At 45.3% G+C, this 26,006-nt stretch overlaps 2 protein-coding genes across 6 annotated transcripts; one reads left to right on the forward strand and one right to left on the reverse strand.

The window, feature by feature from the left end:
* The first annotated feature begins 4,491 nt into the window (after nt 1-4,491).
* Nucleotides 4,492-11,697, forward strand: LOC120678482 (GTP-binding protein ERG-like). 2 transcript variants are annotated; one of them, XM_039959683.1, is made up of 9 exons: nt 4,492-5,078; nt 6,903-6,992; nt 7,476-7,621; nt 7,707-7,865; nt 7,949-8,015; nt 10,252-10,359; nt 10,503-10,642; nt 10,821-10,927; nt 11,055-11,697. In XM_039959683.1, the coding sequence occupies exons 1-8, from the start codon at nt 4,578-4,580 to the stop codon at nt 10,918-10,920; spliced, it is 1,311 nt and encodes a 436-aa protein (XP_039815617.1). In that variant the 5' UTR covers nt 4,492-4,577; the 3' UTR covers nt 10,921-10,927; nt 11,055-11,697. The 2 variants fall into 2 exon arrangements, with proteins under 2 accessions (XP_039815617.1, XP_039815616.1); XM_039959682.1 differs by having other exon boundaries at nt 4,495-5,078; nt 11,135-11,697.
* A 519-nt stretch (nt 11,698-12,216) lies between these two features.
* On the reverse strand, nt 12,217-16,977 carry LOC120678484 (SKP1-like protein 21). Of its 4 annotated transcripts, none has more exons than XM_039959687.1 (10): nt 16,821-16,977; nt 15,194-15,475; nt 14,851-15,075; nt 14,559-14,750; nt 14,269-14,379; nt 14,091-14,166; nt 13,225-13,325; nt 12,991-13,067; nt 12,589-12,687; nt 12,217-12,517 (listed from the first exon to the last, which is right to left on the reverse strand). In XM_039959687.1, coding segments are annotated over exons 2-10 (918 nt in total). In that variant the 5' UTR covers nt 15,230-15,475; nt 16,821-16,977; the 3' UTR covers nt 12,217-12,516. The 4 variants fall into 4 exon arrangements, with proteins under 4 accessions (XP_039815621.1, XP_039815619.1, XP_039815620.1 ...); XM_039959685.1 differs by having other exon boundaries at nt 12,991-13,145; XM_039959686.1 differs by having other exon boundaries at nt 12,217-12,687.
* Between the last annotated feature and the right edge of the window lie 9,029 nt (nt 16,978-26,006).

The raw sequence follows: 26,006 nt of genomic DNA on the forward strand, positions 1-26,006 counted from the left end.
TCTATTTTCTTCTCCGCCCGTTACACATCTCACCACCGCTCGTACACCGCCAACTTCGTCTCGCGCCACCGCACCACTGCGCCGGCGCACCTCCACTGCGCCGTTGTACCGCCACGCCTCCACCGCGCCGCTCATCCACGCAGAGCCGCGCGCGAATCCAAACCCTAGCGCCGCCACCCGCCGCCGCTCTGTGCTGTCACAGAGCTCGAGCCACTACTGAGCCACACAAGATCACTCTCCTTCCACCTTCGAGTTGTGCCCTCAAGGTGTTCGACATATTGCCTTAAGGGCAATTTCTCCTGATTTCCTCGAGTTCTTCGCTGATCTGCTAGGGTTTGTGTTGGTCCTAATGATAGTTTGTGTTGCACTTACCCTTGAACATCTTTTACACATGTTTGCTTACACATCTAGTTTTCTCACTTGGTGCACATCTTTATCCTTACTAGGAGTGTATTTCTCACTTTTTCACATCCTGTACCACTCACTAGTCCACTCACTCTATCTCTATCACACACATGCCTACACTTTCCTTATCACCATTAGAGCACATCTTTGCCATGCTTAGGAGTTCACTTACACTTTTTCATATCTTGAATCACTCCTAGCACATGTTTCACTAACACTTGCACGAGTTCACTGAACATCATTTGAAGCAAGTCTTTGTCATCCACTAGAGATCATGCTTAGGCTCAATCGATCCATTGCTTTGCTTAGGGCTTTTTTATCTCTAGAATATGATCTTGTATTGTTATATAGCCCTATCTTATTCTATTATCTTCCACTTTATCTCTTTGAACAGATGGTAGATGACAGAAAGGGCAAGGCCAAGGTAGATGAACAGCCTAAGAAGAAGCGGTCTCATGAGGAGCGAGATTGGGAGCGTGCTCAAGCAGCCGCAGCTGTTGCAGACCGCCCTCAGAGGCCGTTCCATATCAGAGAGTCTCGGGCAGCTACTCAGGGGGAGTCGGAGCCAGATGCTCAGTCAGTTCCAGGCACTCCGACTTTGCACCGTTCTGTGCGTACCCGGGGCCCAGCTCAGACCCCACCTGCTCGTGGTGGTGCTCGCACCCGAGGTGGACGCCCTCTGAGGCCTGGGGACCGTACTCAGCCGTCAGATACAGCCGGACAGACAGAGGATCAGCCTGAGAGTGAGGCAGAGGATCAGTCTGGGGACAGGCCGTCAGTGTATCTGATTGATGTTCGTGAGTTTCCAGTGGCCAAGGTGAAGAGATTGAGGTATGTGGATGAGCAGACTTGGTTTCCCGAGCAGTGGGAGAGGCATGCAGACCAGTACTTCCACACACTCCTTCAGGAGTCTTTCTACCACGGGTACCTGTAGCTGGGGATACATATGAGTGAGCACAGGATGCTACACTGGGGGGCTTTGAGAGTAGCAGCCGGGGGAGTGCCCATTATAACTTTCTTTGAGAGATACCCCGGTTTGCCAGAGCTTCTAGCTGAGAGGCGTTAGTACGTCCAGGAGTGGGTGCGTGTCTTCTACGCTACCCTGTTCATTGGAGAGGACAGGAAATACATCATGTTCATGTTCAACAAGAAAATGTGGCGGTTGAACAGACAGAGCTTGGCCAGGTAACTAGGTGTCACACTCTCAGATGAGCCCTACTCCCTCCACTTCCACACCTATGGTGATGCCGAGCCACCACGTCGCTCTAAGGAGACGATGTTCCCCTCCGACGAGGACGTCAGTATCTTGTTCCAGCAGCCGTTCCACCCAGGCACTCCCAGGGTTCCAGGACGGCTCACTACAGTGGCCTATGTGATTCACTTTGCTCTGAGGAGGAGCTTACTATTTAGGATTGGCTACAGTGAGGGGATCACAACACTCCAGCAGTGGTTACTGATCTATATCCTCTCAGGCATGCAGTTCGACATCGTTGACTTCTTTATTTGTGAGATAGAGGATGTGATTATGGAGGGGCTGACGTCAAGCAGGAGACAGCCATATGCACACTGGATCAGTTGGATGTTGGCTCAGCTCGATCAGGGTGCTATGATGCACGATCTGGAGATATCGACCACTTCGTTCAAGGATCCTTTTAGGGATGAAGTAAACCACGCAACCAGTACAACAATAATAAGGCCAGTGCATGTGTATGAGTCCTTATAAAATTTGATAGAGATGGAGGAGGATCTGCACAAGTCCCTGCTACATTAGCAGCTGACACTACTACATAAACAGTTTGTAGAGGCAGGTAAAAAAGTATTTTTAGGGGCGGATATCTCACCCGCTCCTCCTTTTCGCAGCTAAAAATAGTTGTTTACAGGGGCGGGAACGTTATCCGCCCATGAAAATGCATATGTAGGGGGGTCACCACCTTACCCGCCCCTACAAACCTATTTCTTGGGGCAGATAAAGCCCCTGCCCGTCTCTAGAAATGGATTTATAGGGGCGGGTGAGGGGATGGTCCGGCCCAAGATATCGATTAAAAAAAAGCAGGCACAGCGTCGCCAACACTGACTTCCGCCTGGCCTCTGCGTCCGTGCCCCACCGGTTGCAGGAGGCCACCGTGATTCCCTGCAGCCGAGCACACTACAGACGTCGGGGAGGACGGCCACCGGCCGGATCTAGGTCGGGAAGAGCGCGTCGCCGCAGAGGCCGATGCCGCACCGTCGGAGCCCCACCATGCTCAGGCCGCCGGATCCATGGGCCCGTGCCTCCCCTTGCCGCCGAAGACACGCTGCAGGAGCAGCACCACACCCAGTCCGCCAGATCCACGGGCCCGCACCCACGCCCTGGCTGCTGGCGCGCCGGCCGCCGCACCCACCCAAGACGCGGGATCCTGGCCGCTGCCGCCGGCACCTACGCCCAGGCCGCTGCACCCAGGACGCCGCTACCGCCCCCGCTCAGGCCGTGGGCGCATCGGCCTCTGCACCCAGGCCGTCGTCACTGCACCCGTCCAAGACGCGGGCTCCTGGCAGCCACCGCCGCACCCGCCCAGGCCGCGGGCTCCTAGTCGCCGCCACCACGCGCCACCGGCGCGCCGCCGCATGGGCCGCCGGCCATGCGGTGCAATACCGATCCTGGCCGGGCCCCATGCCCCAGAAGATAAGATAGATGAGGGAGATGAGATAGAGGTGAGAGATAAGATAGAGGAGAGAGATGAGGGATGAGTAGATAGACAGGAGAGAGACGAGGAGATATTAATAGATGTACCGTGCCCGAGCCGCCATCCACACAAATTTTTCATAGCTGTCGCTCTCTCGGTTCAAACTTTGTAGAGGCGGACGATGCGATGAGCCGCCCCTAGAAATGCCATTTCTAGGGGCGGGTTACCACATCACCTGCCCCTACAAATAACTTATTTTTAGAGGCGGCTGATGGGAGGATCCAACCCTAAAAATATATTTTTAGGGACGAGTCGGTTGCTACAGTACTTTCACTCTATTTGTAGCAACGGGGCAAATTTTGAGCCACCCCTAAAAAAATCTTAGTCATTGCTACAAATCGTTTTTGTGGCAGTGTGAACAACGAACTGAAGATGTGAACAGAGCTGTTTCAGCCATGCTGAACAACAAAGAAATCCAGTGAACTAGGCGTACCATATATCCACCCAATGCCTTCAATCTGGCTGTCTGGCTGGTATTTCTTTAATATTATACACGAGCTAGCCAGGAGAGCTGTCCGATGCCGATTATACATTTTTTTATTTTTTAAAATAAAATAAAAAAGAGACCTAGACTCTAGCTTGAGCAACGAAAACAACAAGCTAACAAATTCTCGTTTTTTCTTCTTCTTGTATATCAACAAATTCTCAAGTTAACAAGCTGACAACTTTGGTTTGGGGGGGGGGGGCTCTCTTCTATTATACATCAAACGGAAGATGAATAGGGTTGAAAACTTCGAGCCTATTAATGTCCATTGTTCATCTTCTCCACCCCCGACAGGGGCTGGTGCCCCACCCGCCCTCCCGGTCGGCGGCTCTCCCATGCCGCCTTGTCCTCCACCGGCCGAACCATCGCTGATGCCCTAGCCCCCTCCTCTTATATAGTCGAAGGGTATTGAAACCCCAGACCTTAGTCATCCTAAACCCTAAAGCTCCGTCGTCCTCGACCACCACACCCCAGCCATGTGCGCGACCTCTCCAATAGTCGCTCCCCCCATCCACCACGTCTTGCCGACGCCAGCTCCCCCTACCTCACTTAGGTCAATGGCGATGGCTAGCTACGTCGTCGCACGGGGTGAAAAGGAAGGAGGCAATAGGGATCCGACGAAGAAAATTGTGTGCACCAATATCAAATATTGGAAGTTAAGTAGAAAATTGTTTTCCGGAAGATGTATAAGTTTTCTGGTTTACAGCATCTCTTAATTGGGCCCTTGCATCAAAGATTGATTTGATCCTGGCTGGGTTGTAATAATTTTTGGACATGGGCCCTCCAACCACACGCACAAAAAGGCCTCCCCTCCGAAAATGGCCCAAAGGCCCACTTGCCCCGCCACAACCATACCATTTCTTCCTCCTCCCACCTCCGCTTCTTTCCCCAAAATACCCCTCCCTTAAACCCTCCGCCTCCGCCATTCTGCCGCCGCCGCGGCCGCCGTCTCCTCCGCCGCCGCCATGCGCCGCTTCCTCCAAGCCCTCCGCCCGCTCCAAACCCTATCCCTCACCCCCGTGCCCGCCATCCCCGCCCCGCTCCGCCTCCTCTCCTCCAGCTCCTCGGCGGCCGCGTCCTCGGACTCCGACTCCGCCCCGGCCACTGCCCCCGCGGCCGACGCCGACTTCGACAGCGCCGAGTACGACCTCCCGACCCCGGGCCCCGCGCCCTCGCGGAAGATCAACAACCCCGTCTCCGCGCTGCGGAAGCTCCGGTTCGACCCCGCCCTCCGCGCGCGCGCCGACGAGGCGCTCTTCGGGGAGGTGCGGGGCGGGGCGGCTGTGGAGGACGAGGAAGAGGAGCGGTCGCGGGACGTGGCGCTCGCGCTGCTCGATGCCGCGATGGAGCCGCCCGACGAGGAGGACGAGGACCCCGGGGAGGTCAGGGAGGAGGACCAGATGTCGCTCTCCGTCGGCATCGTCGGCGCGCCCAACGCCGGCAAGTCCTCGCTCACCAACATCATGGTATGGACGACTTCAGAAAGACGCATTTTTTGTTCCACAAGAGCTTTAAACGAAATTGTGATACAGGGTCGGAGTAGGACATGGAAATGTGTAGTTTTAGTGAATCACCTTAAACTAGCTTCATTGGCACATGACATTAGGTAGTTTCGTGGTAGGGTTATTTGATTTTGCAACGTTTGTGTCAGTGTGGATGCAAAATAATGATAGTTGATAGTGTTAGTTCTTGACTTCCAACCCAAAATTCCTTGGATGCCTACTGGTAATTTCCCAGAGTCTCACCGGTGCCATTTCTGCTGATATGTTTATACTTTATACACAGTTGGACACCCACAACCCTTTGTGCCTTGACTCCTGCAGAAATATATGTATATGGATTCTATAAATTCATGCATTTTGACTTTCATTGTTTCACCGACCAGTAATAATGGATGTTTCAGTTGATAGTAAAGCACCTATAACGCTAGTTTCGTTGGCAAATGGCATTAGGTGCTTATATAACTTTTGCATAATTTGAGCTAGGCATCGAGGTTCATTGATTTTACAATGCTTCTGTTCGTGTGGATGGAAGCAAATGATTTTTTGATAGTTTTTAGTTCAAGACTTCCAATCCAAAGTTCCTTTAACCCCTGCTGGTTACTCCCCAGTGTTTCATTGGTACCATTTCTGCTGTTATGTGTATGCACAATGTGACACCCACTATCCGTTGTGCCTTCAGCCTTTCACTCTTGCAGAAATCTACGTATATGAGTTGTATCAATATCTGCATTTTGACTTGTATTATTTCACCAACCAGTAATAATAGATGGTTCAATTGAGGCTTGCATTGTGTCTGATGTAATGCCCTTTTCTGATACATAATTAGATACAATTCAGTCCAGCAATGTTACGATAGGAGGAGGGGCGGTACTGCAGCATGAATAGTACCGCGTGAACAGTACCCACCTAGGATTAAGGATGGATTCGGATGTTTATTCGAATGTCAGATTTTTGGTCATTTTTCTTCGATTATGGACAAATAAGATATAGAATTTACTATGTAAATTCATAGCCTTGTATTTAACATTGATCTTGTAAAGATTCATAAAAACTAAACCTCAAATTTATCATATATATTCTCAAATAATAGATATAAAAATTCGAATACGGATCGGATACGGATTCGAATCTTTTTTCACCTTTTTAATTGTAGGGAGCAAATAATACATAAAAAAATCTATACAAAATTTTATTCTTATGTGTAATAATATGCTTTATAATATAAAAAAAGATTAGCATAAAATTTTAAACATATCTATTTTAAAATATCAAATTTGTTCTAAGAATTCGGATGTTTAGATCCATCCTTACCTAGGATTAGTTAGGAAAGAGATAGGTTAGGAAGGAACAAGGTTTTAAAAAACGCTAGATGCTAGGCGAACGCTTACCTATGGTTTAGAGTTTTTTGTGATTAAATGTAGATTGAACATGATTAAACGTGTGTTGTGATTAAACGACACTGTGATTAAACGCAACACTTGGCCACTATTCAGCGTTTAATCAAGATTAAATGACGTTTAAAAACGTTTTTTAAAACACTGGGAAGGAAATAAGATAGTTGATTCGGCTATGATATTTACTTAGGGGTCAAGTAAGTCATCTCTATAAAAGAGACTACCATGTATCAGTTTGAGTCAAGCAAGAAGAAACCCTAAGATAGTTCCCTAGCAGGGGCAGCTTTCTGGGGTATCTCTGCTATTCCATCTATCTCTAGCCAATCCATAACAAGCAAATTCATTAACTGATCACAATGATATCTTATGTTATGTTCATCATTTTATCTATCAGGTTGGGACAAAAGTGGCTGCAGTCTCCCGCAAGACAAATACTACGACCCATGAAATTTTGGGGGTGCTGACAAAAGGGAACACGCAGATAGTATGTCATTTTACCAAGTTCTTCTTGTGCTGCTGCCTAGTAAAAAATGAAACCACATCTAAAAAATGAAACCACATCTTCATCTTTTGACTTTAGCTTATATTATTTTCTATGAATCTTTCTTTACATAATTAGGGTGTTTTATGCTCTGGGTTTTGGATGTGTTGTCTCATGATATATGAAGTAGCTTGTTTTTTATTTGTGCTGTGTGCTTGCGCATGATTTTAATTGCGTTAAGAAAGCCTTTCATATCAAATAGTGCAAGCTTGTTTTCATGGCTTGATCTGGCTCTATTTAATTCTATGTAAATTTACAAAATTCTAGTATGAATAATTTTTTTTTGAAAAGTTAGTATGAATAATGTGTTGTTGATTTATCCGTCATAGAACCATTACCTACATAAGTAATAACTTGCTGCTAATACTATATCCATCAGTACTGGCTGTAAAGATTCTTGTATTCAGCTAATAAAATTCTCTGCAGTGTTTTTTTGACACCCCAGGGCTCATGTTAGGGCACCATGGATTTCCTTATAGGGATGTTACGGTTCGTGTGGAGAGTGCCTGGAGCTCAATTAACCTCTATGATTTATTAATAGTCATGTTTGATGTCAATAGGCATCTTAATATGTAAGTCGTCTTCACGTTTTTTTTTATATTTCTTGTTAGATCCCATGGTAAGTGCACCTCTAAACTATGTATTCATCTTATGCAGGCCTGATTCACGTGTTATAAAGTTAATCAAACGCTTGGGTACGGAGGTAAACCCAAACCAGAGGCGTATATTATGCATGAACAAGGTTGACCTGGTGGAAGACAAAAAGGACCTCCTTAAAGTTGCAAAGGAATTTGAAGATCTTCCTGGATATGAAAGGTTCATTAGTTTCCTCTATCTATAGGCTTACCTTGTGTTCTTACCATTTCAGTTGGCTTACTGTAATTTCCTGGAAATGCTAGGTACTTCATGGTGTCTGGACTAAAAGGCAAGGGAGTGAAAGACCTTGTGCAGTATTTGATGGAACAGGTATTTTCCCCTGTACATATTCTTCATTTGCCTTGCATTTCTAAATCCTGGAGATACAGCTTCATGAGTTAAATGCTTGGATTTTCCGCTGTTGTTTTCCTAAGGCAAGGTTTGATTTAGTACTTCTTCCAAATCCGAATTTTGACTGTTAGTTCTCTTACTATATAATTTTGAGAACTGCAACGTTATTATCATATGAAGTGTTCAAATACGAATATTGTCATGCCAGGCCTGTATATCAAACACGAAGTATGATTCGGACATGCTGTGAAATTCTCTTTTTATATGTATTAAGTAGTGTTTGCAGTAAGGATCTTAACTTGTCAGTTTTTGGTATCATTTTGCTGCTGTTTGAATGTGCTCTAGACAACCATGTTGTAATTGATTATTCTCTGAGATGTTAATGAGCTAACTACATGAGTAGGCATATTTCAGTCCATAAGTCTGGTCCTGGACAATTATAGTAGATGTAAATAATTCTCTTGCTCTCTCTGTTTGCCAGTTGAAAATAGGCTCGTATCACTGTTCTCTAGTTGATGTACTTAGGGCGTGTTTGGCAGCACTCCAGCTCTAGAAAAATAGCTCCGGAGTAGCAACTCCACGTCTTTTCAACTCCACTCCACCAACTCCAGGAAAATAAGGAGTTGTTAACGTGTTTGGCTGATTCGATGACTCCAGCTCCAGGAAAAGGGAGTAATTATGAGGAATGGTCATTTTTGCCCTTAATTTTTTGTCACGAGCTACGTTGCTACAGTATTTCGATACAGTACCACACTACTGTTCCAAACTGCAGTGATCATTGAATAAGTTGACATGCAAGTTTCAAGTTCACATGGCAAATTCACATTCCAAGTTCACATGCAAAATGAGAATAATAAACTTTGTCAACTACTTCCAAGCAAGAGAAGCTGCGGTCGCCTCTGTTTTCAAGGCGTCGCCTAGGCGACAAGGCGGTGGTGGCTCGCCTTGCTTAAGGTCTCGCCTTAGCCCGCCTAGGCGTCGCCTAGGCGATAAGGCGGTGGTGGATCGCCTCGCCTCACCTTACCGCTTTAAAAACATAGGCGGTCGCCAGCTCATCACGAAATGAATCCATTGTTGGAGCGTTGGGTTCAGATGTTGATCCATCGGACGCCGATGATGGCACAACATATTTGTTGGCTTGGAAAGAAGTTTCAACAGTTTGTGCACCCTGTGCAATTCCGTGGCCACCATCTCCTTGTGCACCCTGAGCAATCTTGTGGCCACCATGGCCAAGGCCCTACCCGGCCATGCCAGGCACCCTGCCACCCGCACTAGGAGGTACGCAGGCCGCGTCGCGGCCACGGCCGGCGCTAAAGCCCCTGGTGCGGCCGGCGCCAGTGCCAGGCACGCGCTGTGGCTATGCCCCCCACAGCCGCGCCCGGCAACCTGGCTGCGCTCTGCGGCCTGGGCGCCCTCAGCGGTCCCAAGGCTGGCCGCCGCCGGTGCGATGAAGGGCGCCCTGCCCCCTAAGGAAGGAGCACCAGTTATTGCCCATGGAGTCATGAAGATATGCAGTGAGAAAGAGGCAAAATTGAAGGGGAATAGAAGGAATTAGGCCACAATACCTGTACTAGAAGGGAGATCATCATCTTGGGAATCCATTCCGCATGAGAGATGAGGCCGCCGGTGACAAACCTCGGAGGGTGCGCCTAGGGTTTGGGGTGGCTGCAGAGAAGGTCGGGAGAGGGGGGAAGCGCAGGGAGGGGGAGGCGCACCGGGTGGGGGTGTCGATTCTTTTCCTGTGAAACGGTACGTTGTGTAAAGAGTGGCATTGGTGGGTAATTTTACCCCAACTCCATGTGGAAGTCCATAACAGGTGTTTTTGGAGCACCCCTTGAGGAGCTCCAAGAAAAACCAGGAGTTCACCCCCAACTCCAGGTTTTTTTCGGAGTTGGAGTTGCTGGAGCTGAACGCGTTTGGCATGACTCGTTGGTGGAGTTGGTGGAGTTCTTGGAGTGGAGCTCTCCCAAACACCCCCGTGGTGGTCACCTTTTATTGTACCCTCTTATCTACTTGTTCACTTGGGTTGACCTTTGGTGTTATGTTCAAAAAGTTTATTGCATCCATTGTAAAATATTTTTGACTCGGAAGGAGTAACTTAGTCTTATTGCCCTTTGAAAGTGAACCCTGAATCTTTTACGATTCCATGTTTGTTTACTGATTATTCAGTGCTAACCCTAATTATGTGTTCTGTTTATGTATATATTTTTTGTAGGCTGTAAGAAGACCTTGGGATGAAGAACCAACTGTAATGACTGAAGAAGTAATGAAAACCATATCTTTGGAGGTTGTGCGGGAGAAGATGCTGCATCACATCCACCAAGTAATTCCTTTACATTCCAACTGGAATCTTTGTACTCTTTAATTTGGATGGAACCTGTTGTCAATGGATGATCTTCTGCAGGAATTCTACCATAAAATTTGAATTGGAAAGGAATTTATTTGCTCGTGTATGACCTGCTGCAGGAAATTCCCTATGTAATTGAGCATCGTTTGATGGACTGGAAGGAGCTAAAAGATGGTTCCCTTAGAGTGGAGCAGCACTTCATTACACCAAAACAAAGCCAACGTCAGATTCTTGTTGGGAAAAATGGCTCAAAAATTGGGTAAGTCATTCAGTCATTCTCATAGAAAACTAGCTCCTATGCTAGAATGCCTGATAGTGTATTTTAGTTAGAAGAGCTTTGTCAATTAACATGTCCAATAAGATGTATTATTTAAGTTATTCATGTGTATTATTGATACTACTGTGTTCACACCATTGAATTCGGACAAATATTTCAGGAGAATTGGTATTGAAGCCAATGAAGAATTGAGGTCCATATTCAAGAGAAATGTCCATCTAATTCTCCAAGTTAGAGTTGCGAAAAGGAGGAGAGCTTGAACAGAATGTGAGTTCATTTCACATAGCATTGAGACATTGACTCCATGATACAGTACTCTGTTTCTTCACCATATCTATCTGTAGCATTGCTGGAAATGCTTCAAACTTCCTAAATGATGATTTCCTTTTTTTAGAATTTGTCCAGCTCCTTTGGCTCTGATCTCCTGAAGACTTGAGTAATTTGTCTAAAGGAATAATGTATGATTTTGTGCAGTTCTAGCACCTGTATAGACCGCTGCCGACCTGAGAACTGCAGTGCAAATGTGCAATGCTGGCTTGAGTGCATTAGCCAGAAATTTGATTAGTCAGCTGGAGCTTGGATAAACCAGGTCTGTTGACTATGCCGGTAGAACTTCTGCTCCTATGAGGGCACCAAAATATGCCCTAACATGCAGATTATGAGCTATGATTATGAGTTTATGATGATGATGATCTAGCTCAGCAACATTTTGGATGATCTGGTGGAGACAGGCATATGGCCTGCAAAGTGGGCAAGTGGCAGAGCACGCAGCAAATGTTGTGTTTGTGATATAGATACGTCTGTACCAGACTACTGATTCATTTTAGTTTGTTTCAAAGTTCAAAGAGCTGCGCCCTAATTCTGTATCTCGATTGTTGCTTGACACACTAGTGTAATAATCTGATGACCTTGCTGGTCGTCTGCAGAACATTATCAAAGACAGTCTGCTAGTTATACGCAGCCCATCATTTTTGTAACAGTCAAGGGATTTCAGTTTGTCTTGACAACAGCGTTACTTTGATTTATCTTTACCGCCATGCATCGTGCAAGGAAAACTAACCATCTAAAACCATTATCACAGTGTCTGATGATTTTCCTTCCCTCAGAATGATTTGTCAAGATTTTTCCATTACTGATGAATACTACTGCGTTCTTTTGTTTTAACTGATCCGATCGGGGTTAGAAAAAAAAAATCCATGTACACCTTCTATTGCACCGGCTAATTGTAGTAAGATTTTAGTTATAAATGTTTGTCCCGTGAGATTATTCCTAACCTAATAATGCCTGACAGGTGCTTCCCGTTAGCAGCAAATAAGACAATGTCTCTTCGGAGACGTCCGATAAAAAGTAAGACACAAACAGGAGTCAGAGTATACAACAGTTCAGAAAGCAGCATGTACAACCTATGTTTCAATACTATCACAGACTTTTTGACCGTAAGTTGCCAGGATCGTTGTGCTTCATTCATATAATGAGTTTGACGCCTCATGAGTACCCCAGACCCCCAACAGGCCAAACTCCAATGGGGCTAAAACTGTGGGAAACGATGATGCATATCAAACTGAAGCAATCAACCCAATTATTTTCGCCAACTTCCAAGACACGACATTTTTTACCCTTGTAATTATTCAAAACGATGAGTTCCTGTCAAAATTAATGAACATACATAGGTGCAAAACTTCTGGTTTACACTCACATGTCACTCCACTTCTTTTTTGAGGGTAACACAGGTTGGACACTACTTTCTTGATGAAAAGCAGGGTACATACAAGTCACAGAACAAACTATTGCTGCTTGCAATGTCGTCCTGTGTTTCTCTCGAACAAAACTCCTCCCAGCCTAAGGTTTTCCGCCACTCTAACAGCAAAAAAACTCATCAAGGTAATCCTATGTAGAAAAACTAACAGAATTCTGCAAGAACCATTTACCACCGTGCACCAACATGCGACTCCATCCGTTGGTCCTGGTCCAAACGCATTCTTTCAGGCCAAACTAAGTTCAACTTCATCGCAAAGTCCGCCACTTCTCTGCATGTCAAGAACAAGCCTTATTATTTCAGAACAGGGCCAGTTTCATCCATGCCAACAGTAAACTAATGGCGTCCTAAACACAGCCTGAATCAAATGATGGACAAATAGATACGTACAAATAGAAGTTGGATGAAATGATGGGTAGCAGTATTTTACAGAATCCATGTTCCAGTCAAGAAGTTTAGTTCAGATTTCATGACTGTTTCGGGTCAACAAAATGCATTACAACTGAGGAACAGACTGATGGCGCAAAAAAAGGAGCCTACATGCATGCACCCATAAGAAATCTCATGTCCTCACCTATCAATCTCTTCTCTCATTGCAGGATCAAGTCCATCATCGAGCTCAGCATCGTCAAAGGGGTCCTCGACATCACCCTGCAAATTTGGACGGCAAGGAAGCCCAGAAATATTACCACTATCTGCTTTGCGCGGAACCACACAGCTAGTTCCCTCCTGAACTACCAAAAAATTTATGTAAGGAATACAATATATATAAAGTGGCACCCAAGAGAAAAGAGACTGGAGCTCTAACCTTATTTACAGGTTCAGAGTTCGTTTTTGCAGGATTCTTAGCTTGATCTTTCCTTCTTTTATTCTTTCTCTTATTTTTAGCAGCTTTCCCACCCCTAGAACCTGTAAAATGGTTACAAGAAACCTAAGAATTTTTTAACAAAAAAACAAAGAACTCATGAAAGAAGTTCTTGTGTTGCATGCTTTTGCTGGCTTGTGGACATTAGGGGAACAGATTATCAATCTTACAGCAGACTAAAATATAACAAGCAAAAAAAAGTGCAATAATAACTTCATTTGAAATTTTGAACACATCAGAAGGTGGAGGAATCAACTTAACAAACATAATCACGTGCTCCTGCAGTGCCCAGTTCAAATTTCCTTAATCTAAGGAAGCAGTCTACCAATAAATGTTGTATTAAACTTGATGGAGAAAACACCACCATAAACTCTGACTCTACAAAAGCCCGTGACAAGATAATGTTTTGTTATCTTTAATCCACAAATAATCATATTCATCCACTTTAATGTTTGAGTACCATAATACTGCTAAAACTGCTATCAAGTTCATGCATAGTAGCTTAATATATTTGGTCCTGAGAAAAAAAAAATTGTTGTAGTTTTATGACTGCTCAAAATTAAACAACATAAAAATTAACAGTCAAATGATGAACAGACTAAATTCTAGTGCATTTTTTACCATGATACTCAAATATTTGCATTTTTTTCTCTGAAGAAACCAAAATAACTTATAATTACTGGACAATACATATATTCACCATAAGACATCATTTTGTGCAGTGGACAGGACACCAAATGGTGAAGTGCAAACACCACATTTTTGTAGTTTCTGTGGCAAAATTCTCAAATATTCAAATAATCACTAACCTCCATCACCATTTATAAAACAAAGTAATTCATCCAAAGATCTCTCATCTTTTTGCTCTTCCTGTGTTTGAACATCCTGAAATAAAGCGAACATCAGAAAGCAACATAAAACTAGAACACATCCAGGTCAATGAGGGAAATGTCATTGAACACGCTGCATTGACTCAGCCATAAATACCTTTAGTTTCTGGCGCTCCTGGAGTTCTTTACGCTTCTTTGCATACAACCGGTTCAATAAACGAATTGTAGGATCATCATTTATATTTTTTAGCGGTTCCAATTTCTCTTCCTGAGTGACAATAAGTTTTGACAAATAAATATTGCATGTGTTAGTGTGTCAAATGAAAGGCCCTGTTTTATCCCTCTGCTCTTGTGATGATGTCTGGTTTTTGAGCTCCAGAGGGGTGAATTATAATCAAAGAGATCAAATGACCTTTTTCGATATGAGAGTATAAATGGTACTCTTACCTCTGTCAAGTCATCTGGTAAGTGAAATATATCTCGAACTTCATCAGGTGTCTTTCCTCCGATGATTCGAGCAAGTGCTCCACAAGTAAGATCAACTAGTGGCCTTAACTGTAGACCGAGGGCTGCAGAAGCCAACTTGCAGAGTTTTTCTGTGTCTATCCGGACAAACTTTTCATCAAATGACTTGCGCTCCTGCAAATTAAGGAAATCCCTACTAAGATATGTTGGAGAAATTATAGTCTAATCTAAAAAGTAAATAAAATCTTCAAGAAAATTATAAACTGTTGCAAACCTTGTTTGAGCGTCCAGGGACCTGATGAAACCGACAATAGTCAAGAATCAAACTCAAGCTTGCCGGACTAACTCTTTCTGGGAGGACAATAGCATGATTTTTAGATGATCCTGTCCCATTTTTCACTATTTCTCGACATATCATAGGGCAGAACATTGCAACTTCCTCCTCCACTTGCTGTATGGAACCATCAAAGCACTGAAGCCATATATAAGTCTTCAACGACTGTTAGAGTTCACAATAAACTTGAATCAGGCCCAAGCAAGATACAAGGATCCAACTTTTACCTCTGATTAGCAGCAAACAAAAAGGTAAAAATTAATAAGTGCAAAAGGGAATATACCTCTGGTTTTATTACTGCTAACTCACTCTCTGACATGATTGCCCAATGCCAGAAAAATAATGATGCTAATAAAACCAGATACAGGGGGGGATTTACTAAGAATTCCTTTCAAGGTATACAATCACCACTGGAATCTCCAATGTCAAGCAACTAGCTGAGAAACCTTTATCCTATAGAACAAATCTTGGTAATCCTTTTTTTCGGCTTCAGATTGGAGGATAACTTTATTTGCCTTCAGATCAAACAATGAGGCATAAAATTGAGCTTCAATCTTTGATTAACCTGCAGTGGAGAACAAGGCCAAGATGCATAAGTGGAGGAAGCTTTTGCATACAAGGGGTGAATCGTAACAGTAAAATGGAAGACCACAACAGAGTAAAAACTGTGAGAAGATATCTGACAAAAGTAACCAATTTCAGGTACACATTTAACGCCTAAACCATTTCTATTGAAGTTGTGATCAGTCAAAATTGCAAGATGTAAATTATTATGATGCCAGTAACAATAATATAAATGAATAGAGTAATCTTTATTTCAAAATTAATCTATACGTGAAGGCAATTGTTTTTTCTGATTTAAAGAAGTACTAATGCTTAATTTAAGAGTTGAGTACCAAATAAGAGAAAGAAAGAAGCAATCGTTGCACTCAGGGCAAAGCTATGTAGGGCCAAGGAGGTGCAGATACGCCCAAATCGTAGATCAATCGTACTGGTTACCAGCTCATTTTGACTATTTATGACCTCCCAACCCTGTCTTTACTGCAAAGGCATGTTCCCAGCATCCACCGTACCACGGGCCAGTCAGCCACGTTGCTCCACCCAAGATCTAGGTGCAGAAAAAGCAGAAATGCAGAATGTGTCATGCATTTCCGCTTACATCTGAGCTAGCCCAGTGCCATGTGTCGCCTTATGTTGCTATTTATGTATAAGAACACACATACAATGATACAAATAGGGCACATGAGCAGATGTCGGCTTCCGACTTGGGTGCAGGTGTCTGATTCGGCAACTTTTTCAGGGACACCATAAACCATTTGGAATCCGACACGGGTGTTAGAATCCGACATAGTTGTCCAGGTAGCACTGCTTGTCGCATCTGCGATCTTCAAAAAGTTCGTATTGCCAGTTACGTATAGGGTAATCTGTATCCCTTAATACGACAACATCAAAGTGGCGCATCTGCCGGGTTTGAGCTCTAGCTTCCCCCCTGATTTGCACCGTATCGTGACAAATGATCCCGAACTAAAACTGAATTGTGACCGGCAAAGCGGGCAAACAACAATCAAACAGGGCAGGGCACAAGGGACGGAAACCATGCCCCCCCAAATGGCCGCAAATCTCTCCGCAAGGCGGCGCTAAAGTTCCGGTAACCAAAGATTCCGGAACCCTGCCAACCCCCGGGGCGCGTACCAATCCGCATCCAGACGGAACCGACGAACCTCAGCTGCTCAGCAGGAGGAGGGAGGCGCCCACCGCACGCAATCGCAGCCCCGGGGCAGCGAAATGGGGGGCTAAACCCTAACTGGAAATCGGCGCCCGCGGTGTGGGATTGCGAGGCGATTCCTAGCCAATCCAAGGAGGGGCGCGCGAGGAGGAAGTGGTTGGCCGCGGAGGGAGGGGGGCCGTACCTGCGGCGGGCGGGAGGGCGCGGGAACGAGGAGGCTCCGAGGGTGACGAGGCGGCGGCGCGGCGGCGGCGGCGGCGGCGAGGATAGAACGAAAGGCTCGGTCGGAAATGGCTTGACATGACGTGCTCTTGGGTCCAACCAATCGTAACGGCGCCCGCGGGCCTGTGGGCCTTCGCGGCATGGGCTATCAAGCGGACGGAGCCGCGCGGGCGGGCGAGCTGGGCCGCAACCAATGCTGGGCCGAAACTTTAGCGTGGATGCTGGGCCGCCGGTTGTCGATTTTCAAAATGTCAGATATTGTTTATTTATTATTTACTTATAAATGTGACTCGAAACAACTTAATAAACGCCACGCGGCATCGTTTACTCCTTGCACAGACATCATTTTCCAGTGGTATACAGATCTAGTACATTCTAAAGGTATTCTTATTCTTGTGCACAAGAAAATACAAGTATTCTTAGAGTATGTTTGGATGGATACTTAAGGCCGATACTAGTGGATTGAAGTGGAATGGGAGCGATTGAAAGGGAAATTAGTTCATTTTAGACTCAATCCTCTTCATTCCCCTCCAATAATCCACCCATATCCAAACAAACTCTAAATTTGAGTCATTCATCGGGAGTGCTAGTGTTGTCTTTGGATCCAGACACTGATTGGGTCATTTTTTACTCCTGCTGTGCCAACAGCACAGTTCATTTTTGTGTGGGAACCGTGTCATGTAACCGAGATGTGAACTGAACTTAGTGTCTACTTTAATGTAATTTAGATGTGAACTCAGTGTCTACTTTCATGTATCTGAGATGTGAATTCAGTATGTGTAACTGAGATGTATTTGCCATGTTTATGCAACTCAATTATGACAGTAGTCAACTAAATGTGTTGTTTCCATTCACAAAGAGCACTGCATTCTGAATTCTGAAGATGACAGAAAGTGTGTGTGACATGTTTTTTTTTTGACACTACAATATTCAGTACTCGCTACTCGGTGCTTGTCACCAATTTGCAGCCAACTTCATTTTCATTGCAAGATAGTACCAATTACATTTCGAAATGCACATTACATCTTCCATCACTGACACACACCACATCACTTGACAAGTATTACTACCTCACCAATGAACACTAGAACACAGATGACAACACTAATCAGCACCAGAAACTGAACCAAATTTATCAACTTGTCCACCTTTTCTCCATAATGAAATTAGGCATGAGCTTCAAATCTGCACCATCAACTAAATTGGGGAACAGGACCATGATTGGCACCACTGCAACTGGGAACCAAATATGCACTTAGATGTTGCTCCATTGCTGCGGGCTCCATGGCGTGCGCCCTGGCGGACTCCATGGCAGCGGCGCCGGCGGACTTCATGGCGGCGCCGGCGGCGGTCTCCATGGCGTTTGGCCCGTCGGAGTCCATGGCGGCGCCGGTGTCGAACTCCATGGTGGAGCCGGAGTTCATGGCGGCGGCGCCGGCTAAGGTCTGGACGATCGGCGGCGGCAGACTCACGGCAGCGCGCGGCAGACGTGAGGCTGAGGGACTCCACGGGCAGCGGCAGGGTTCGTCGTGGCGTGGCACTGGGCAAGCAAAACGAAGAGGAACGCCTGCATGCGAGGACAGCGCGCGCAGTGAAGGGGCGGCGAGCGAGATCGCCGTTGCGCTGATCGACTAGGGCGCCTGCACGCGAGGACGGCGCGCGCAGCGAAGGGGCGGCGGGCGAGGTGGCCGGCCCGGCCAAGGCCCGGCGAGTCGCGACCTCGCGGGAGGCGCGACGAGGAGTCGAGCGGGCGAACGGAACGGTCCGAAACTACGAAACGATCACGCGGGAGGTGTTGTGATTAGTTTTTCTAATGGTGGGGGGTTTAAGTGCTAAATGAACCCTCATCTAAAGGGAACCATCGGATGAGTAGCGTGTGCAAATAGTTCTCAAAAATTTTCACGCGTTTCAGTAACTTCGAACGTTTGACCACTAGTTAGAAGTATTAAATATGGATAACTGACAAAACTCATTCCATAACCCAAGCAAAATAGCGAGACGAATCTAATGAACCTAATTATGCAATGACTAGACAATATCATGCTACAGTAAACAACCTCTAATACAGATTAATTAGACTTAATAGATTAATCCCGCGATTTCTCGTCCATCCGTGTAATTGGTTTCATAATTAGTCTATATTTATACTCCTAATTAGTGTTATAGAAGTCCAAAAAAATTTAGGGACCATCGGTTGATTCGATGCTTAGGCGTCGGTTCTTCTGGTGACACTTGATCTGCAGATAGCCGTTGCTCTTACTGACATCATTGCACCGACGCCTTGCTCCGACGCACCACCGGTTCAACCGGTGCTGAAAGCTTGGCTGCTGCACGCTTGACAACATCTCTGGAACATAGTACGTTGAATGCACCGACGCTTCTCTTGACACCGTCGGTTCAACCGGTGCTTCATTCTTTCTTCACTTGATCTCCAGATGCGCACAGACTTGTGCCAATGCTAGGGCGTCGGATCTTCCGACAACCATCAGATGCACCGATGCTATGGGCATCGGTTCTTCTGGTGCTACTGATTTCAGTAGAACTCGTCCAATTCAGCGTTTCTTTAAGTTCTTTTTTCGTATTTTGTTTTACATGGCCTTTTTACTTCATCCCTGGGATCTAGAATGTTCACTTAACAAAACCATTAGTTCCATTGATTACGTTGTCATACGATCACCAAAATCACTGGAAATGGCATAAATGATGCCATGTTCGTTACACAAGTGAGCGCTTGGAGCGCCGCACCGCATAGGCATGCCGCGCGCCGGCCGCCTGCTGTTTGCCGCGCCTGACCCTGACCCCGTGGCTGGGCGCTAGGCACTGGCTAGGTGGCCTTCTGCTCGCCGCGCGCCGGCGCCTGGCCGGCTGGCGGCTGCTCGCTCCTCGCCGGACGGCTGCTGTCGCTCCATCCCCTGCTAGACCTAATTACGGCAACCAGACCCGATAAATCCGACCCAATCTGTTCGAAAAAAACCCGATCCAACCCGACCCGACCAAGTGACAGGCCGGGTACAGACTAAAATATTTGATTCGAAACTCAAAAAAACTCAATCCAACTCGAAAATTACACACAAAATTAGGGGCCAACCCGATCCAACCCGAACCCGACCCGACCCGACCATGTCATGGGCCGGACATGGGTCAATATTTTTTGACCCGAAACCCGAAGTGACCTGACCCGAATCCGACCCGACCCGATAGATGATCAGGTCTAGCCCCTGCCTACGCAAGCGCTGAGCCGTCGGATGGGAGGCCGCAAAGCATCTAGCCACTATGGTTTTCTTTGCTCCGTCTCAGTTGGGCCTTGGGCTTGAGATCCTAGTGGGCCGTTATACTGTATTTTTTGGCCCAACTCATGAGCAGTCCAATTGCAGGTTGTCTAGCTTTCACCTCCAGCCTCCTCTACAGCTTGTATCTTGCACCAAAAATTCATGTAGGGACTCCAAGAGGGCTCCATGGCTCCGGCGGTGGTAGGGGAGGCTCAAGCCCCCCTAACCCACCACTAGATTCGGCCCTGGTTTTTGCCTCAGTATCAAAGGAAGCAGGAAGCATGCAAGTTACTACGGCATTACAGGCAACTGTAATAAGAAGCGAGATAGACGGCATACATACAAAAGAAAAAGGAGAAAGAGAAAGGTGATAATTGCAGCACTTTTCCTTCCAAATAAAGCAGGTGCAGACTCATGGATGGCATAGGAAGGAAAGGCATATCTAACCTTACATTGCTCATACGCCAAGAAACGTATACATTAAAGGACTCGCATAGTTGCATACAGCCAGAGAGAAGCATCTCTAGGGGGGAAAAGCGCTTGTTCAGTACGCTTCCTTTGCATTATATATTCACGAGAAGAGAATGCTGGGACCTTGTAAGGAACATGGCACCATTTATGCCATTTCAAGTGATTTTGGTGATCAAATGACAACACAACACTTGGACTAATATGATTGTTAAGATGACCATTCTCAGGCTTTTAGGTTCAAGTGATGACAAAGAGAAAGAGAAGATAGGCGTAGCAAGGCCCGAAGGGCCATCCCTACAAGAACAAGCAAAAGAGCACCTCCTATGTGATCAAGAAGAAAACAAATGGCAAGGTGGTTGCTCACAAGGTTGGGAAGCAAGAAAGGAGTTGGAACCGCCCCATTTGGGTGCCCAAGGATGTCATCATCAATATGAAGGGGCCTCAAATGGTGTGGGTTCCAAAGGAGACTTGAAGCCCAAGAATGGCTTCGGGGGATTTGGAGGCTTAGCTCACAAGTCGAAGTGAAGGTTCAAGCCAAAGAAGCTAAGCTCACAACTTGGACATTTGTTGCCCAAGTCCCCCATAAGGTAATAGTAGCTAGAATTCAATTCAAGCATCATGTAGCTCCATTGCCTTTTGCTAGGATAGTTGCATTGCATCACCTAGTGTTATATATGGTGGGTTGCTTATGTCATGACTCTAACCCATGAGCAACCTACATGGTTTGATAAGTGTGTAGAAAGCTACACAAAGTCACCCTTCATGGTACATGAACTTCATGAGGTATGTATTTCATATGTGTACCATGAACACAAGCTATAGGGTAAACTTCCTAATTGTGTCAAAATCAATGTGCATACATTTGCTTGGTGATTCAAACACTAAATGCACACATTTAGGGGGAGTTCACTTTATAGCTTGTGATTCTTGAGACTAACACGTTTTCAAGCTTATCTTTTGTAGTCTCACGTGGAGTTAACACTCTAAGAGAATGTTTCTCACGATCAATGTGAACAAATAACTCTCTAAGAGTGGTTAGATAAATTGTGCTTTCATGCATATTGAGCCATGCTCTATTGAACTTAAATGCTCATATCTAAGTTCGTAGGCTATGTGCTCATACATTTGCTTAACCTTGGTGTACCAAGTGCTTCTTGTTTAAAGACTTTCAATTGGTTGCAAGTCACTTTCTTTTGGTACATACAAGGTAAACATAGTAACCCCCGGAGGTATGCAAGGTTCTAAACTAATTAAATTGGTATCTTTGTCATATCCTATTTACTTTAGAGCTACCTCCGTGCATGATATGATCTAAGCTTTCTAATTATTACTTCTAGTTGTGCACTTGATTTTCACATTATCATTTTGTGCACATACTTATGGAAAGCTTAGCTCATGTCATGCTAGTTTCGTGATTTTGTGATCCACCATAGTATAGTTTTCAATTGGTATCTCCACCATAGGGGGGAAAAGCGCTTGTTCAGTACGCTTCCTTTGCATTATATATTCACGAGAAGAGAATGCTGGGACCTTGTAAGGAACATGGCACCATTTATGCCATTTCAAGTGATTTTGGTGATCAAATGACAACACAACACTTGGACTAATATGATTGTTAAGATGACCATTCTCAGGCTTTTAGGTTCAAGTGATGACAAAGAGAAAGAGAAGATAGGCGTAGCAAGGCCCGAAGGGCCATCCCTACGGGGATTCCGCCCCTCGCGGGTCTCAGGGCAGCGCCCTGAAAGCTCTTCGGTTCAGGAGCACCGGAAGAACCGACGCCAGGGCATCGGAGCATCCGGTGGTAGTCGGAAGAACCGACGCCATGACACTTTGGTGCAGAAGGGAATCGAAGCCAAGTCAGCCTTTAGGCACCGGTTGAACCGACGGTCCAAGAAAAGGGCATCGGTGCATTGGCAGTCCTTTGTACCAGAGACGATGTCAAGTGCCCAGAAGAAGTTTCTTCAGCACCGGTTCAACCGACGGTGCATCGGTGCATACCACCGGTGTAATGACGTCAGCGTCCAGGAGAAGATTCCTTCAGCACCGGTTGAACCGGTGAAGCATCGGTGCAAAGCATCGGTTCAACCGGTGGTCACTGCGTCAGCCGTCAGGAGTCCAACGGCTACTTCGGGTTATGAGTGACCGGAAGAACCGACGCTACCCCTGCCAGAGGCATCGGTTCTTCCGGTGATACACAGATTTTCAGCTAACCGTTGGAGCAATGGCTACAAGACTTGGTGGCCTATATATACGCCTCACCCCGGCCATTTGAAGTTTGCTGGAGTTGCTGGACATCCCACACACACCCAAGAACATCTCCAACCACCATAGAGCTTCATTGTACATCATATAGGCTTAAGCACACTTGTGAGAGTGCTTAGTGCTTGTAATAGGGATTAGTTCTTGCGAGAGCTCCCTTAAGAGAAGTCTTGCTGTGGCAAGCAACTTGTGATCCGTCGTGTGACCCTCCGTCTTGGTGTGGAGTGGCAACGACACTTTGTGCAGGGGAAGAGGAGGCCCCTTCCTTGGTGGAGAAGCTCCGTAGTGGATTTCGGCCGGGTGACCGAGAGAGACGGTGGCGGTGCACGAGACTCGGTGTCTTGTGGGCACTTGCCTTTGCTTGCCGGCATCGCCATTTGTGGCGTAGTGCAAGACGGTGATCGGAAGAGCCTCGGTGTCCCGTGGACGTAGGCGTTTGTGCCGAACCACGTTACATGACCGTGTCTACTCGGGAGTTTGCATCCCTCTTGCACTTACCTCTTTACTTACCGCATTACGTTTCCGCATTTACTCTATCTTGCGTACCTTTACTTTCCTAGTTAGTATGATTAGGATTGGCTAGGTTGCAAGTCTTTTAAGAGTAAGTAGAGAGTAGCATAGATAAACCTTAGTCATAACTAGCATGTATAGGACGTGTTAGGTTTATCTTATGCAAGTAGTTTGAGCCCTAGGTTAAAAAGCGATTAGCGACCATATTCACCCCCTCCCCCTCTAGGGTCGGACACCCCGGTGATCCTTACAGACCTCCACTACTACAAAAACGTTGATTTGTCCCGGTTGGGAAACCGCTGTTGTCCCGGTTTCCCAACCGGGAACGCCTGTCCGGGACAAAAGGCGGTGCCCTTTTGTCCCGGGTGTGGCAACCGGGACAAAAGAGGACATTTTGTCCCGGTTGGTAACACCAACCGGGACAAAAGGTGCAGCCAGCGCCCACGTGGCTGGCGCACCCTTTTGTCCCGGTTGGTGTTACCAACCGGGACAAAAGGTCTCTTTTTTTTTCATGTTTTTCTTTTCTCAATTCTTTTTCTATTTCAATTATACTTTTGCATTTCAATTAAACTTATGTATTGGAATTCAGTGTGTATGATCTCCACTAATATATACATATATATATAGTTACTTATATAATATTTGTCCTAGATAGTTTTCATATATAAATTAATTCACTTATATATATATATATATGTATACACATATCTATACATGTGAATTCCTTTACATATGAAAATGTCTAGGACCAATATTATATAAATATATATATACACATATATATTATTGGAGTGCTTATATATATAATACATACATACTCCATCATATTTGCATAGGTATATTCGTTCTTAATTACATAGTAGAATTCGCCTTTTGGAAATTTAATACATACATACATACTCATAAATAGAAATTTAATACCTATGAGTCACATATATATTTACATAGTTATATTCGTTCTTAATTACATATATACGCATATATTGTCATATTTGCTGTGATTGTCAATATTAGATATTCCATCATAGCAGAATTCGCTTTTTGGATCGAGGACTTGCTCAACAATAAATCCGGAGATTTGTTCTTGAATCGCCATAATCTTTTCCTCCGGTATGAGTTTATCGCGCATCTCCCCGACCTATGGAAAAAGGGGATAATTAATTTCGACTAATTAAAATACGAGTTCAAATATTAACAAGTTTTTTTACTTACTTCCTCCTCCCAATCTGTCCAGCCCTTTGGAGGACCTACCAGACCATGGATGTTCTCGCATACATAGTACGCGCACAATACAGTGCCTGGTTTCTGCCTCATACACTTTAAGAGAGAAGAAATTATCAGGTATTTACATGAATATATAATAAAACTAATGAATCGTGCAACGAATCATCCAAGCGCGTACCGGAAAATCTGTCTTGATCTTCAATTCCTTGTCAAATTTGCCTGGATGATTTTTAGCGAATTCTTTCCAAACCCTGTGCATGATTAGAACAATTATAGTCAAGTAACAAAGTGATTCAAATTATCGGTCATGGACGGAGTAGTGGTAGAATTACTTTTTCATCATGTTAAGAAGATTTTCGTATTGTTCTGGAGGTCTCCTCAATGAGTCCATAACCACGAGTAGGCTCTTCTCGGGAATTATGACAATTAGGACAAAGTGTTCACTGCAAGATTATACGGAGGCAGTTCTTGGTAGTTAAGGTTTAAACAATTCGATTACAGAATAGAAAGAGTTAGACGGAAGGAATCACTCACGCAAAGTTGTAAGGAAACAATATCATTTGCTTGTTGTGATGAACACTTATGTACTTGAACAAGTTTTGGAATATCTCATCGGGATTGTCATGTAGAAGCCTCCAATTACAAGTAATTGGGTCGATGAAGCCGAGGTGAGAGTATCCCTTTCTTCTGCAAGTATGTATCTCCATTCTACATGATACCGAATAAATCAAGAGATCAGTATGTTGAGATCATGCAAAACAATACGTAAGGAGAGTAAAATACTTACAGAACCCACAAGCCGACCATAGAGATGTCGAGGGCCTCCCGATGGAATAGTTGGTAAATTTCTTCCCAGTTTATCCATATAATGGCCTCCCCCCGTAAGAAATCGTCATCTTTAATCTTTGCGCCCTGCATGAAGATGCAATCGGCCATCGCACGCATGTAGTGCTGGTGCAGCTTATACATTTGTGTTGGAAGCACAGACACTACTTCGGGGGGTACAAGAGTTTTGCCGATCTCAAACGTCCATTTGACGACCACATCGGCCTTTGGAATATCTTCTCCCCCTGCAATCTGAGCGGCCGTCAGGTTTGATTCTTTCAGAAATGTAACAAAGTCTTGTTCTTGTGTCGTCTGTCCCACTACGAGAGGCTCTATTGATTGTTTCTTTTGGGCTCCGAGCTGTGGAACGTCGGACGACGACGACTTTGATTGTCTCTTCTTTTTCTCAGTAGTTTTGATAATTGTGCGTTCGTAGTCTGATGGGGGGTCTCTCGGAATGAATTTTCTCTTATTTGCTTCGCACATTCCCTTAAAAAATTTCAAATCTATCGGATTTATCACTTTCTCGGGCTCCGGCTTCGGCTTGAAGTGCTCTTTAACTCTTTCTTGAGTTATCCGATCGCATT

The sequence above is a fragment of the Panicum virgatum genome, chromosome 6N, assembly GCF_016808335.1.
Source record: "Panicum virgatum strain AP13 chromosome 6N, P.virgatum_v5, whole genome shotgun sequence".
Taxonomy (NCBI): domain Eukaryota; kingdom Viridiplantae; phylum Streptophyta; class Magnoliopsida; order Poales; family Poaceae; genus Panicum; species Panicum virgatum.

Bases quoted from the DNA above. Each gene is read 5' to 3' on its own strand.
- LOC120678482 (XM_039959683.1), top strand. From the start codon at position 4,578: ATGCGCCGCTTCCTCCAAGCCCTCCGCCCGCTCCAAACCCTATCCCTC. The intron at 5,079-6,902 runs GTATGGACGACT...TTTATCTATCAG, and splicing joins CCTCGCTCACCAACATCATG to GTTGGGACAAAAGTGGCTGC. The intron at 10,643-10,820 runs GTAAGTCATTCA...CAAATATTTCAG, and splicing joins AAAAATGGCTCAAAAATTGG to GAGAATTGGTATTGAAGCCA.
- LOC120678484 (XM_039959684.1), bottom strand. From the start codon at position 15,229: ATGTCAGAGAGTGAGTTAGCAGTAATAAAACCAGAG. The intron at 14,380-14,558 runs GTAAGAGTACCA...ATTGTCACTCAG, and splicing joins TACCAGATGACTTGACAGAG to GAAGAGAAATTGGAACCGCT. The intron at 14,167-14,268 runs GTATTTATGGCT...GCTTTATTTCAG, and splicing joins AGGAGCGCCAGAAACTAAAG to GATGTTCAAACACAGGAAGA.